Source organism: Myxine glutinosa, chromosome 7, assembly GCF_964187855.1.
Source record: "Myxine glutinosa chromosome 7, kmMyxGlut1.1, whole genome shotgun sequence".
In the NCBI taxonomy this organism is placed as follows: Eukaryota; Metazoa; Chordata; class Myxini; order Myxiniformes; family Myxinidae; genus Myxine; species Myxine glutinosa.
The window spans coordinates 140,374,212-140,390,724 of record NC_136267.1 but is presented as its reverse complement, the minus strand read 5'-3'; the positions used below and the strand labels follow the sequence as shown (position 1 = coordinate 140,390,724).

Here is a 16,513-nt window from a genome sequence, read left to right as displayed (position 1 = left end):
TCTGAGTGAATCAGCGCGCTGCTCTGCCACCGCCTCAGATTCCGTGCATAATATTCCTCGCTGAAATGTGCTGAGGTAAAAATATGGTAAAAAAATATGAAATAATTTTTTTTAGGTCGGCCATGTTCTTCCCAGGCTCAATGGCCATGTCTATGCCAAATATCAAGCACGTGAGCCTCTCCGTTTAGGAGTCTATCGGTAACATTACACACACACACACACAAACTGTGTTTTATATATATAGATTATGTGATTGTAGCACAAATAATTTCATTAATAAACACGGAAATGATCAAAATGTGTTGAATTTTAAATGACCTTTTTGAGTTAACTGTCAGATTGCAGTATTTCATTGACTTGAAATACTGTCAGATCATTGACTTGTCAGATCATGGACTCCAGGCTGCAGTATTGCATTCTGATAAATGTCCAAGTGCAAGTAGTACCTTCCAAGTATGATTTAATATGCCACCACAAATGTTTTTGTGAATACCTTGCGATTGTGTACACACAATCCTACCCTACTCCTCTCTTTTCATGTAAATCCAGCTCTCAAATTGTATATTGTTCCATCTATCTGCCTTTATTTAGTTTTTTTTTTTATACATGTTTCTTGTTTTTGTTGAATCAACTTTGCATTCCCATAGTAATGTCACCCATATATGTTATGAAACCCTAACAAGACACTTGGTATTCTCCTGGATATGCAAATAGCATCGACTCACCTTTTCATCCCCCTCACCCACCCACTCAGGCTGATGCATTCACTCCTACACATGGCACGCTCGCAGTTCAACACACTCCGAAGCACAGGCCTCGCTGGGTCTGAAGAGTTTGATGCCATGACAGCCACAGAAAGCCTCGTGAAGCGTTTGCACGGTGTTGCTTGGGCAGACCAGGACACTCTGTCGCCTCACCCCACCTCTTCTGAAAGTCATCTCCCACGTTTCTCCTTGGTGCAGTTTCTAACTTTCCCAAGATCAAAATTGATGCATCATCAAGGTAAGCCAAGACAGAACTTTTTGCTCTTAAATAAAAGCTTAATTGGGTGTCTGACTCAACAATGCCCGTTTACCAGTCACTGGTTTATCTATTTGCTGCCCCCGAGCACTGTAAAAGATGAGCCTACAGTGTGTAATGAAGCAACCTCTCTCTCGTTTCTTGTGTCAATGAAAAGTTTTTCAGCGAATGAAGTGATTGTATGAAATATAGGGTTGTCCCATTGTTGTTTGTGCAAAAATAATCGTTTATAACTTTACATTATTCAATTTCGATTCAGCTTTCAATGCCGTAGTATTGTCACCTTGCTGTATTTAATATGCCCGTATGTGATCATCTTTACTGTGATCACTTGACTTTCCTGTCGCTAAAACCTGTCCATAACATTCTGGAAGTGCTCTTGTGGAATGGCCTTGAGAATGTCATTGACCACCTGTGGAAGTTTTCTGATGCTCGCAGGATTTCCATGGTACATCATTGTTTCTTGGTTACTCTACATATAAAAGTCAGATGAGGTTAGGGGAGTTTTCTCCTCTCTCGGTGTTTCCCACTGCTGTTCAAAACTTCCTCGATTAAATTTTTCCCGGATGCTGGGTTGTCCAATTTGAGGTCCTTATACTTTGTTCGTTAGGGCCCACTAGGCCCTTGCAGAAACACTTTCCTTGTTAATCTCCCCAAGTCTAAACGCAATGGTCACCTCCATTCATTCATCCCTCCGTACCCTTGGTTTTTTGCCTTTTTTTTTTGGATTGCCTTTTTGACTCTGTCTCAAGGTCTTCCCCAATAGGATTTCAAGTCTGCTGCCCAGTCTAGTCTCTCTCATTTCTATCTCCAAGCTTTACTAAACCCAATGAGAACCTGTTCTCATGCTGCACCCCCAAGTCGTCCTCTTGTTCGGTGATGTTGCTGTACGATGTATATCTTGAGTCAATGGAAGTGGGATGGCCGTTTTGATGAAGCCTTCTGTCATATGATGTGATCATATGTGGTCATATGACACATATGTATGTAGATATGACATATGTGACATATGTATGTGGATCACATATGTATGTTGTAGGGGTGGACATGAGGTCAAATCTTCCACCCAAACGATCACCAATTTAGTGATGAATGGTCCTTCGAGACCATACGTTGTTCGCTGGAAAAGTCGAACAGATCTTTTATTCAGTTTCTGACATATGTAAACTCTGAGATATGTGGAACCACCTTTAGAGGCCATTTTTTTTCCCCGCAGAGCAGGGGTTAGCCTTTTTCGGGCACCATGGCCCCCTTTTTGAAGCAATGTTTTATGGCCGGATGCCCTCTCTGCCACCAACCCTGCTAGTTGCCTCTTGTGACACACAGGGAATTACCAGTGAACTGGTACTCAATTTGCCGACCTCGGAAGGGTGACAGGCTGTCAACCCCCCTGGCATTAATTCAGCGATCGACCGGGATTCAAACCCAGGATCCTAGGATCCCAAGCCGGCATCCTAACCGCTAAGCCTACACCAGGCTCTCATGAGATATGTGACCGACAGTAATTTCCCCGTTTAAAAAGGATTGGGGCCAAGTGTGAACCCCCGGGAAACTTATCGTGACTTTAACCATTCTAGTGAGGTTTGCGCCAAATTGCCAGCAGACTCGAGTTTAACTTGTGTTGCAGTTATAATTTTCAATTCAAAACTGTGCATCAGGTCAATACACAACTGGTGCGAAGAAAATTAATGTTTATATTGATAATTAGCAGGGGTACCTAGTGTTGCCGGTGCTGTTCTTTTCCTGTTGGCATTTTGAAGAAATCGATTTTTTTTTGTTTGTGGGGTCCTGAAACACTTCCCTCCACCCACTATGCAATGGGGTCAGGGATCATTTAATATTTCCTTCCACAAAACTATGCAGAGATTAAACAAGTAAACGAAAAAACATGTTTTCGGGCTGCACACTTTATTATTTTTTTTTTTAAGGTTTGAAACTTCTTTTTTTTAATTGAAAAAAAATTATTTTTTTTTAAATTAAAATTTAATAGATGAAAATGTACCAGAAAAGAGGACCGTGGACCAAATTTCAGCTGACTTGTGGAACCTAGAAAACGAACGGCTCAGATTTGAAACAGTAATATTTTTGGAAAATAAAATAAAATAAAAAACTCCCCGGCACTCACTGATAAACATAAAGTTTGACGAAGATCCGTTCAGCCATCTCTGAGAAAAATGGCAACAGGCAGATGGGCGAACATAATTTTTATAGTATGTATAGATGAAACGGAGCCAGAAATTATTGATTCCTTTCCCAGATTGGGGGGGGGGGGGGGGGGGGTGGTAGGCTGATGATCCTGCCAAAAAAGGCTTATAAAGCCATGTTGGCTGTGATGCCGTGGTAGCAGCCTAACAGCTGAGACTGCCTAAGGCCTATGGGTGGTTCTGTAATTATTATTATTTTTTTAATCAGATTGAAACTTTCATAATCTTAAAACTAGAGACAATGCTGGAAGGATTTTCTTCTGTCACTTCTTTCTTTGCTGCACAGAGATTTACTGGAGGTTTTCCATGTTTTGATGGCTTTTATAAGTCAGAACTGCATTATTTTGCATTGAGCAACACCATTGTGCTTCAAGCTTGTGGTTTACACCGAGTGAACATGACAGCATTATCAGATGTTTCTAGAAACATGTTTAGTGACACCACAGTGATGTCTTAAAGTCGCACGTCAAATACCTTTAGTGTGTGGGCTTGGCAATTGGCAATTTGAACTTAGCAGTTTGAAGGAGTACTTGGCAATTTGAAGGAGGTGGATTTGTGGTGGATCTTTTGGTTTTTTTTTTGGTGTGCTCGTGCATGATACTTTGATCATCATTAAAATAAAATGGCCAAGTACTGGGATCTGAAAAAAGAAGTTAAGAGAACTGCCATGCCAGTGGTATTCGGATCAACTGGAGTGATAAATCAGAACCTCGCTGAGATTCTGAAAATGATGCCAAGAAATAATACTTCAATTGAAGGATGTTTTTATTTTATTTTATACTCGGTCGAGGCTCGTGTAAGAGCTAACACATATAACATACAATAAAAGGAGAAGGAGACAAGGGGGTGGGGGATGAGAGGTGGTAGGTAGGTGGGGGGGGGGGGGGGGGGGGAGGAGAGTGAAGCACAACAGTAGGGAACAGGGACATTGGGAGATCTTTGGAAGGGAGAGGGCTGGGACAGGATTTGTGGTGGATTAGCGGAGGTAGAATATATCAAGGTTTTGGGTGGGGAAAGATAAGAGATGGTGGCAAACAGCTGTTTTGAAGATCTGAATGGAGGAGTGGGATTGAAGGGGGTATGGAAGGTGGTTCCACAGGTGGTAAAAAGAGGAATAAATGAGTGGAGGTGAGCAGAGTTTATTTTGGTGGTTTCACCAGAAGAAGGTTGCTGACGGATCTTGTGCGTCCTGCAGAAATAGTTGGGTGAGAGAGAGCAAAGACAGAGCAGGAGGCGTTAGGCCGGACAGGAGTCTGTAGAAGACAGAAAGACCACCATCCTGCCTGCGACGAGAGAGTGAAAGGCCCTCAGAATCGGCTTCATCCCGGGAGGTGCCAATGATTCTGAAAGCTTTGGTTTTAGTCAGGTTCACTATGTTTTTTCGTTCAAAATTTTTGGAGATTAGCAAAACTATACATTTTTGGAATATTCAGAGCATGAGGAATCCAAAAATTAATGTTCGCATTTGCGTAGACACCTTTGCAAAAATGACACTCAGGACAGTGATGAAGATCTGTAAAAGCATATTGCTGAACGGTATGGTATAGACCTAGTAGATCCTGTGTAAAGGACTTGTAGTTCAATCTGATCCTAACAAGGCTGCACTCTTGCTTTATAATACCTATAACTTCAAAGGACTTGCAATATCATGTATTATGTAATAGTTATATCACAAATATAAAGACAATGGTTTTCAAATACCTTTGTTTGTTGCTTTTCTATAATCCTGAGCACTATTTTGAGGCCTTTATTGGATTCCTTGACCCAGAAAACATAGGATTAGCATATTTAATCAAGTTTCGAGGTTGACTAGAAGCCGAGATAGCGCAACATATGTATTTTATGGTGGCCATTTTGAAAATCTAAAATGGCGGCCATGCAGGTGTCTGTGCAAATGCCAACATTGATTTTCGGATTCTCCATGCTCTGATGATTCCAAAAATGTACAGGTTTGCTAATCTCCCAAAATTTTGAACGAAATTATATTTGTTAACATAGTGAACCTGACTATTTCTACAGCGTGAAGCTGAGCTCGGTGTGAGGCAGGAGCACCAGCCCAGAGGGGAGAGAAGATTTCCATCAAGCTGCAGATGAAAGTTTTGTATGTCATGAGTAGCTTAGCAGTGCTGAGAAAGGACTTTGCACCATGGAGGATACCCAAACAGCGACTGCCTTTGGAGGCCAGATTGGAATTGTGGTTTTCCCAGAAAAGATCGTGGCAGATAACTTCTTTGAGAGGATTGTTGAGAAAGTCGATGGAAGGGTTTTCAGGACGGTGTTTTTGGGAGACACTGAGCGTGTGAGATTTGTGTCAGGATTGAAAGACATTCCAAGTGTTTGACCAGCTTGTGATTTTGACAAGTTCTGAAGATCTGGAAGAGGCTGCTGCCTGTCTGTCTGTCTGAAGGATGAAGAATGTCATGGCAAAGGGTGGAGTAATCAGCAAATAGATAAAGGGGGTTTTTCCGAGTCAGATACCATTAATGAGGATCGTAAATAGGACTGGGCCCATGCTCCACTTGTTTGACCAGCTGTAATTTTATCCCCGTCTGCAGAGTGAAGAGGCTTCTACCTGCCGATCTGAGGGTTGAGATATGTAGCGGCAAAGGGTGGAATCATCAGCTGGAAGATAGAGAGGATTTTCCAGTCGGAGAGATCATTCATGAAAACCAGAAGAAGCACACGACCCAGAACACTGTCTTGAGAAACTCCAGCCTGAACAGGAAGAGGAGATGAGAGAATTCCATTTAAAGCCACACGTTGACTCGGACAGGAGAGGAAGTCTGCGAACCATGCTTGGAGATTTCCATGGATACCATAAGAGGAGAGTTTGGTGAGCAGGGTGGGGTGCCAGACCATATCGAAGGCACGAGATATGTCAAGGGAGATAGCTCCGATTTCCTGTCTGGCATTGAGGACCTCCATCCATTGTTGACAGCAGAAGCAGCATGTCCAGAGTCGAGTGGCCTGGTCTGAATCCAAAATGATCAGTAATCGTAAGTAATCAGATCAGTGGTTTGAAGTGGCAATCATTTAAAAGGGAGCATCGGGACAGACGTGAGAACAGAACGAGCTCTGCTGCTAAAATTTCACAACTTGTTCCTTGAAATTTGGGATCCTAGTAAAAAGGAGGGCTCTGGGAAGGCTCTATTCCTCCTCCTGACACCCACTCCTGAGGAGATTACAACCAGCGTGAGGACTTTCCTGTTGAACTCCCACCAAAGGGTACGCTTCTGCAACATCATAAAATCCATTGGTTCTACAAAACCGATTTATTCTGTTTCAATACGCTTACATTTTTGTCATATTTTGGTTCCAGAATTTCTTGCAAATTAATGTGCAATTTTTTATGATCCTCACTTTTACAAGAACGGTCGCAATGGAGCTGCCTTGATCTTTGGCATGCTTGTTGAGGCTTTAAAAAAAAAAAAAATTTAAAATTAATGTTTCCCCCTTCTTGGGCCCTGTCACAATTGACGTTACTCACGAACCAAAGTAATTTCTGGGCGCATTTTATTGAAAAATTGTCCGTATAAGGTATTGTCAGACTAAACACTTTTGTACCATGTCCACGATGTTGCCGTGTTCACCCAATGAAACTTCTCTGATGTGCTCTGCCTTAGGCAAGTATATTGTTCCCAATGCTCTTTTGTGGTAAGGATTGCACGGGGTGGTTTGACTTTGCCATCCCAGTAGTAGTCGGTGTATAAATTTGAAATTTGTTCTAGGATGCTGACAATTAATTGCCTACTCTTTGTGAAAGACACAGTGGGATCTTTAACATCCGCAACTAATGCCAGCAGACGGAACACCCAGATTTAAAATACATCCCAGGGGCGATGCACTTTGAGATGCAACACCCTTCTTGCAAAGCACCAATTGAAAGTTTGTCGTTGTCAGGTATCAAATTTCGGGTCGACTGCTTAATAGTAGGTGCGTTACCTCTGCACCATCCTTTCAGACTTCTGGTGTGTGTGTGTGTGGGTGGGTGTGTGTGTGTGTGTGTGTGCGAATGCGCGCGCGCACATGTCATTTGTAGTTGCAATATATCCAGAGGAAAATGTTATATTTCTTACCAATTACGTATACCGGTACTTTAATATAAAAATAAAGCTTGCTTTTCTTGGACTCTTGTATCTCATTTGTAGAATTTTTGGAACACTCCAAACATGTATCATTTTATTTTCATAAAAACTGTATTTTATATTTACAACTATGTTGGCTGCGAGCTTGTTTCCATCTGGTCGGCTGTCCCCGGCTATTAAAAACATGTGGGGTCTCTCCACCACCACCCGCTTCCTTCCCAGCTGTTGCTTATCCAGCTCTCTGATTCTCTCCTTCTAATGTCCTGACTTCCATCTTTCCTTGTTTTACCAACGGCAATGTTCCTTTGGCTTCTGTGCCAAGCATTGCTGCTGGCAGCGTTGATGTTGATACATGGTGCCCCGCAGGGTCTCCACGAATATTGCTATATAAATACTATTTCATGACTCGTAATGCATAGAGTATTTTAAAATGAGTCGGAATAAGTTTTGGGTAGAGTAGCTGTAGTTTTGAGTAGCTAAAACAACTTCAGTACTGTTTGGACTTGTGCAGACCAGTTAATATTACACGTGCAGACACATGTGCTCTTGCAATTGACGGCAACTTTTCCTTTGGATATTTTTGTTAGGTTGAACATGCTGAAACTATTTGGTTGCATCCGACAGGTCAAAACAGAAACTTTGTTTACTAATTCTGTGCCTTTTTTTGTAAATTTGAACGTGAGATTACCTTTCTTACCTTGCAAACAAAGGTCCACGGTATTGCCAGACTGGAAAGCAGATTGGTAGTTTAGGGGATTTGCAGCTACCACATGAACGGTGAACGAAAGCCCTCTCCGCGGAACTGCCATTTTATACTAATTCGTCTATTCCGTCCAATTTCTATTTTGTACACAATTTCATAAATGCCCTTGATGTCACATTTTTTAGTGAGGGGGTTATGTGTGAGAAGCATGTTGGATTTGGAAGAATCCTTACCCCTTACCCCGTGCACCTGAAGTGAGAAGTGGGGTTAAGCAATTGGTTAATGTCTGTCCATCTACAAACGTCGGTTTATGATCGAAGAACAACTTGATTTCAATTGAATGTTATATTTTGAACACAGATAGGAATACGAACCTGTAGTTTAGCAGTACTGTGGCTTTGAATTTGTCTCGGTCGCACAAGTGCAGAGAGGAGTGAGATATATATTTTTTTGAGCTCTGTCCCCCTAATAGATGATAGATATTTTATATCACAAGCGCAGATATTTTTACTCTGGCAATCAAACAAAATTGAAAATCATTCCAAACAAAAAGCTTACTGTTTTTAAGGAGTTCATAAAAGGACAAACAGGCACGATGAACTAATGTAACGTGTACGACAGGGCGGTGTAGTAGCCACTAGGTCAACGGCGGTATATTTCCGGAATAATTTTTTTTATATGACCTTTGCAATCTTTACAGAAATATAAACTTGAACACTGTAGTTTTGCTGTACAGTATTGTAAGTTCACGTTGGGGATACATTCCTGAAAAGTGTAACCAATATCGAAACGACGAAAATCAAAAGATTTTTCTCCTAAAAATAATGGAATAAAGAGGGGCAGGGGTTTGGGATTGGGATATGAGCCGTGTGCCTTTAACGTCCACTTCAGTTATTATATTTTGCTTTTTACCAATGATATTACCTTTTTTGATTAATGATAGTTGTATTCAAGTACACATGCATACTCTTATAAATAAATAAATAAATGAACAATTACCAGACGTATTTAAATAAAAAATAATCCTCTTTCAGAAGCTGTTGAAGGTGGTGGTACATCCTCTTCTTCCTCCTTCCTCAATGAACATGGGCATATTTATCGATCGGAGGCAAACGTAATAATCCAGCAAACCATTAATACCAGTATTGATTTGAGGAATGACATCTAATTTCACTTCTAATGTAAAACTTTTACAATGCCTCTTGGCCAATCTACAGTACAGTACATTTATTTACATGTGAAGCAAAGTACAGTAGTTCTTTCGCCAATTTTGTGATATTTGCCGAAACTGCGGTATTCCTGTAGTTGGACACGTTAAATAAGGTGGTGTATAAGACTCCTTCAATAGCGCTAAACTGGTGGATTAAAAAAAACAAAAAAACTTTAAATCATTATTTTAGTTCAGTTTCAATATACTTGAACATTTTGTGGGGTAACATGTTCTGTGAACTCTCTAGTTACCCTCGCCAGAGGGGAAGGTATCGCATTTTGGTTTATTTGTTTGTTTGTTTGTTGTCTGTTTATTTATTTGTCTGCACAGAAAGTGAGTGTGCATGAATTACATTAGACCCTTTAAGACCGATGAAGCTCCTCAGAACCACAAAGACCTTAAAACTCCTAAAACTCTTAAGACCCCAGAAACCTTTTAGAGCCTCTAGAACCCTCAGACCTTTTGACACCCCCATATACCCTGTTACACCCTTTATAGAACCTTAAGACCCTTTACAACCCTGAATACCATTAGACTCCTTTCTGCCATTTGTACCTTCACACTTTTCAGAACTTTTATTACCCTGTAGACCCCTTTGACCTTTAGATCCTTTGTAGATGTTTTCGAACTCTTTCGACTCCTCCAGCCAATTTCGACCCTTCAGACCATTTAACTTTTCAGACCCCTTTTCATATTTCAGACAGTTTGACCTTTACTACTTTTTAGACCTTGACTTTTACACATTTCCAACTGGACCATTTAGCATCTTCGACCTCTCATTTGCAATCAACGACCTTTCATTTAGTGCACCCTTCCATTTATTTGTCACAGAATACACCACAGAAAACCGTTTCTGGAGAGGGTCTGCAATTTCTGATTGCTCTTTCTTGTTACCTCCACTACCGAAGGTGTACAAAGGTTGGTTTTCACCCCTGTCTGTTTGTCTGTCTGTGAACAGGATATCTCAAGGTTTTGGACGAAACTTCATGGAAAGGTTTTGGTGTGTGACCAGGACGAATCAATTTGATTTGGGTAAAGATCCTAATATGGATCCAGATACAACTTTTTTTTTAAAATTAACATGTGATTCTTCACCATTGAGTGATGGGGCCACAAACGATACATGGCATGATATCTCAAAATTGGTGGACGGATTATGACAAAACTAGATGGATGAGTTGGTTATGCGACAAGAAAAAGCCGATTTGATTTTGGTTCAGGTCTGAATCCAGATCCAGCCAATCAGTGGGATACAAAACATGAACGGTTCAGCCTGGTGGAGGTGTGTGCTCTGAGTGTCGTTCTAGTTGTCATTCATGCTGTTCTTCCAGTTGTATTGTCATCCTGTAGCGTATGTGTAGAAAGCTGGAGCCGGTGGGTTTTTTAAAATGTCATTATAACATGTATACATGTACATTCACCAAATAACCGCTTGCTTGCACTTTTCCATATCACCCATCAGAAAGGTCTTGGATAGTGGATATGGGAGTGAAATGGGTATGCTCTACTGTATTTGAGTTTTTGAATTTCAAAGATATAAGTTTAGTAATTAACTATTTATGATTATTATAAAACAGGTACAGTACCACAATGTTTCTGTGCTCCGTCAACAGAGTGCGGTGTCTTTTTTTTTTTTACGGTAATGTTTACTTGATGTTAATGGTGACTGAAATGCTCCAGACCTTTTTCTTTGTGGAATTGCAACATCATTTGCTGATACACCAATAGTTTCAACAGTATGGGGTGCCCCCACACTACAGATAATATATTTGATTACCTCCTTTCCTGACTCGATGGCAAGGTACTCCACGAGAGTTTATTAACACGCCTTGATGAATACCTCCCATGGCTACCAATGAGCCCAGACTTTAATCCGTGTCATTTCTTCTTATGATGACTCTTCCGGGAGCCAATTCCCAAAATGGCCACCAAAATTGTCAATGGCATTAGAACATATTGGGGTTTGATTAGAACAAAAAGAACAGATTGGGGTGTGCACATGTCGTATCATCTGAGATACTTTAGGAAAAGTTATGGACATCATGCATATGGTATGTGCTATGGTTATTTGGAATTACAGACATAGAGAACATAATGTTACGTGAAACAAAACATTTAGATTTTCTCCGATACAACTTTTCTTTTTGTCATCATTAGGTCGCTATTGATAAACGTGTGAACTGGCAGGATAGTCTGGAGTTATGCCCTCTCACCTTTGAGTTGTCGAGCATGGGATTGAATCTCGACCAAGCTACAAGTAGTCATGTTGGTGTTTCGCAGGCAGGGTGCGGCATCAATGTGTGTGCCGTCCTTCAGATGGATGTTACATTGGGTGTCCTATCTGCTAGCGTTAAATGGTGGCCATTAAAAATCCCATGGCGTCCTTCGTAAAGAGCAGACGAGTTATTGCCGGAACCCTGGAGCAAATTTCCTGCCTGGATTGAGGGTAACAAGTGGTTTGCTGTTCTTGGAGGTTTCCTTGACAGCAGTTTACACCGCTTGCTATCTCGGTGTCGTTGCTGTCTGGGCATAATCTTCTGCACTATGCATTCACCAGGTGTTTTGCATATTTTACATGAACAGCCATCTTCAATTATGATGGTAAACCCATTCTAAATTCTGTTAAATGTTTAGGATATTGCCATTTCACCTGGAACGAGAACGGCACGCGCTGGAGTGCATATCTCCGCCAGGCTGAACAGTTTACGTTTTCTATCCTCTGATAAGCCGGATCTGCCTCCAGACCTAAGTCAAAATATAATCGGCTTGTTCTTGTCAACTACCCAACTCAACTAACAAGTTTTATCATAATCCATCCACAACGTTTTCAAATATCGTGCTACATATTGTTTTTGGCCCCATTTCTCAATGGTGAAGAATTGCTTTGAAACTTTTCTCTGATTCAGATTCGGATCTTTACCAATATCTAATCAATCCGGCTTCGTCACACACCTAACCTGTCCACCAAATTTCGTTTGAATCTGTTCATAACTTTTTTTGAGATATCTTACTCACAGACAGACAGCCACACAGGTATGGAAGCATAACTTCCATCGATCTTTGGTGGTGGAGGTAATGAACATTAATTTAATTTCTACCTTTGATTTCTTGTCTTTGTCAGTGAAGGTTTGTTGTAGTTTTTTCATCACCCGTGCATTTTTGGTGTCCCCTTCACTTTATCTTGGTGCTATTTTCATGCGTTGCCCATGACTGGTGTTATTGTACACTTGTGAAAATCCAAGTGATCATTGTACACTGACCCCTTTTTGGTGCTGCTGATCCAATGTAATGCCAAAGGGATGTCTCTATTTTATGCCATGCCATTTCAAACTGGCAAAACACTGGGCCATCTGCGAAATGTAATCGATCGGTCAGAAAAGGGTGGAAGGTGTGTGACGAAAGTGCAGCAAAATGTTTAGAATTGTGCCAAAGGCTTGGTAGGTAAATGCAAACCTGTGCTTGTTTTAGGTCGGCATTATGTGGCGGTGGAAGTAAAAATTAATTTCCGAGTGTTAATTCTGAGCCCAAACGAACAGGATTGATGGACACTTCTATGGCCTTCCCACCAGTGTGTTTCTCTATAGGACTCCAGAAAGTTTTAATCGACTAGCCTTGCCATCGATTTTATGTTCCGTCAACGTCCAGACCGTTGTGCAGCTGCTGTTGTGATTTTTGTTTTTGTGAACTGATTTTATGCCATCGAGCCTAAAGTTTGGCTTATTTTTCTCTGAGCATTGCTTACCTCCAGTCGCCGGTGCTCCTGGTCATCAAATTGTTTCCCTTTTGGTTGACCTTTGAATTATATTTCATTCTGAGCACTTTCCTTGTGATGTTGTTACCCTTGATTAAATCCCATGCACTGTGTTTGAGTCGGAAGACGATTGTGATTATGATGATGATGAAAAGTTAATATTGGCATGACCTATCCTGGTAATCATCTTTCTCCAAGCAGGCTACCTGTCTGATCATATGATTTTAATTTTTTCGTGAATACATCCATCACCTTACTGTTATTATTGACCAATCAAGACAGTGTTAGTTGAAAATGAGAGCCGTGTTTCATGTTTTCTGCCCAAAGTTTACTTCCATGTTGATCTTGCTTCCGCGGCAAGCATGCTTGTAATTCGAGCAAGCCCCTGAACGAATTCGGATTTCCGATCTGCACGTGGAGCGTGCAGCGAGGGCGTGGGAAAAGTATCCGTGTTGTTGTTTTTGAGGTGGCGCCTCTTGGTGCGTGCCCTGCCTACAGCGGGGTTTCTTTCCATGTCACGGCTTGCTGTGGTATTCGGCTTCGAATTGCAATGCTTTTGTGTTTGTTTGTTTTGGATGTTGGGGCAGTGCTCTGCGGTGAAAAAAAGGCATAGCTTTTGTTGCACTCTGGTGGTGCAATGGGCATTGGGATTCAAATGGCGTTTGGGAATGTTCCTTTTTTAATGGGTGTAGTGGGTGGTATATGCTTAATTTCTCCAGATGGAATGGATTATTCATTTTTCCAAATCATTTATTATTTAAAATGGATCTTTCTCATGTCATCCTGCAATGGTGTATCTTGTACTTCCTTATTTTGTGGAGCATTAGCCCTGATGTATTTCCAAGATTTTTCTCTGGTTGATTTGTCTGTCCCCTGTATCCTCCCCCACCCCCCCCTCCCATTTTTCTTTCACAGCATCTTCAAACCTGGAAGCGAGGACAGAAATGTTCACACATCTCAAACAGGACTTGTCAGTGGGCCTGGACGTTGTGCCAGGTGGTCTAAACAAATGCTCAACCCCATTTACAAAAGCACCGATTGTTGGGAACAAGCGTCAGATCTCTCGCTCAAGTCCCAACTACTCTCCGGCCGTTAAGCGTGCCAAGCGTAGGGTACTCCAGGACCCACAGTCACCTGCCCCCCAAAAGTCTCCCTTTTGCCCATTTGACTTCAGCCATGTCCTGGATGGAGTATTTCCCTTCCCTGAGGAGGAAACAGCATGCAAAGTAGCACCGCTGAACTCCACATTCACACGCGACATGGAGTTTGCACCTGCTACTTTCCTTGAAAATGGACGGCTGGGTGATGTCCAAAGCATAAAAGAAAAGTAGGTTGCTGTACGTTCTTTTTTCTGTTTTAAGTTTCAGCTAAGGCGACTTGCTTCTTCATATGATTCTTCATATGATACCTCTTCATAAAAGGTTTTTTCTTCATATGAAAATTAGATATTTAGTCAGGTTCACTATGTTAACAAATATAATTTCGTTCAAAAATTTGGGAGATTAGCAAACCTGTACATTTTTAGAATCATCAGAGCATGGAGAATCCGAAAATCAATGTTGACATTTGCACAGACACCTGCATGGCCGCCATTTTGGATTTTCAAAATGGTCGCCATAAAATACATATTTTGCGCTATATTGGCTTCTAGTCAACCTAGAAACTTCATTAAATATGCTAATCCTATGTTTTCTGGGTCAAGGAATCCAATAAAGGCCTCAAAATAGTGCTCAGGATTATAGAAAAGCAACAAACAAAGGTAATTGAAAACCATTGTCTTTATATTTGTGATATAACTGTATTACATAATACATGATATTGCAAGTCCTTTGAAGTTATAGGTATGGGTTTATAAAGCAAGAAAGCAGCCTTGTTAATATCAGATTGAACTATAAGTCCTATACACATGATCTACTAGGTCTATACCGTTCAGGAATATGCTTTTACAGATCTTCATCACCGTCCTGAGTGTCATTTTCGCAAAGGTGTCTACGCAAATGCCAACATTAATTTTTGGATTCCTCATGCTCTGAATATTCCAAAAATGTATAGTTTTGCTAATCTCCAAACATTTTGAACGAAAAAACATAGCGAACCTGACTAGTTGTTTTCCTTCAAAATTATCAACTGTGAATCGTCATTGCATAGCAATGTGTACATTTTAGAAGGATGAGGAAGAAGCTGCATGGATAGCTGATCCTTGCACACTTGACTTGAGATGAGTTTAAACCCCAGAATTGATAAATATAGTTTCTGTTGGTGCTTAATATTGTACATTTCCTGTACCTTCCTTTATGTCTATCTTCGTGATGCTCCATGCGTCCAAATTCCGTCCGTGCAACTCGTGTTCCATTGATTCGACCACCAGGCGGAGAACTGAAAATTTTAATTAAAGGTTCAAGGAGCACACATTCATGTACGTACTCTGTCAAAACAGCATTTTTTGGATGTATTTATTTATTTGTTGCTTAATTGGCTTTACACATGCAAGTTGAGCAGTGAAGCCTCCCCTTTTTCCAAAATAATATTTGCATTTTCCATCGCAGCTGAAATGATGGTCTGATATGACCTTTCAATAAGGTGTGCGAAACATTGTCATTACTGCAAATTCTGAGACCAGAAAAGAGGATATTCGTACTGTTGCGGTTTTGGCGAAGCCCGTTCCCTTACCAAGGGGAGATTAATTAAGCCCCTTGTTCTCCTTGGGTCTTCGAACCACGAGACTGAGTCGCCACTTCCGGTCAGACGTGGAAAAGGGTTTCGGGACAATTTTCACACATACCTAAGTACCCACGCCGCCGCGGAAGCGGGGATCGAGTCTCGCACGAACCACGCGTAATTGAGTACACCCGAGCGGATGGCGTACCACGTGATCCGTGCTGTTACCTTGCTATTGGAACCCGATCAGACCGATATAATTCGTACCACGCTAAGTCAATGATGGAAGAGACGAAACGGTCGAATCAAAGGAATAACAGATTTAATTATTATTATTTACACAATGTGCAGTGGTAGAAGAAGAAGAAGAAGAAGAAGAGAAGAAGAAGCTGAGACACAGGGCAGTCTTAAGCAGTCTAAGCTTATTTTTCCAGACAATGGGCCCACTCACACTCACAGGGGGATGAAGGAAGAATTGTTCATGTGCTGAACGTGCCGGCTTTGGTCGTCCAGGAACAGCTCACCCGGCGTGGCCCTCTGGCGTTCACCGCACGTATCCCGGTGAAGGCAGGCAGACAGGAGAATCCTCGCGGCGCGTATCTCAGCAAAAGCATGCAGGCAGGAAAATATGCGCGTCTGTCGCCCGGCACGGCTGTCTTTCACAGCGCGATTAATACAACTGCGCGCTTTCACTCTCACAAACTGAACTCAGCGCAACTTGCCCTCCAACTCCTCGGGGATCTGACTCCAGCTCAAATGAGAACTCAACTTGTAACTCATGTGCGTCTCACCCGAGCTCATAACTTGTAACTCGTCTGCCTCCCTTCTCATAACTCGATTCAACACTGCGCATCCCTCCTCATAACTGAGGTCATAACTGGC

The 16,513-nt window shown here is 41.5% G+C and overlaps 1 protein-coding gene across 1 annotated transcript in view; it reads left to right on the top strand.

Moving 5' to 3' along the window:
* The window catches only part of LOC137430880 (kinesin-like protein KIF18A), a 196,896-nt gene that overhangs the window by 135,229 nt on the left and 45,154 nt on the right, over positions 1–16,513 (top strand). The window contains exons 14-15 of the mRNA XM_078782362.1: positions 755–1,002; positions 13,889–14,300. Coding sequence (XP_078638488.1) covers positions 755–1,002; positions 13,889–14,300 — 660 coding nt within the window. The remainder of the gene's footprint in view (positions 1–754; positions 1,003–13,888; positions 14,301–16,513) is intronic.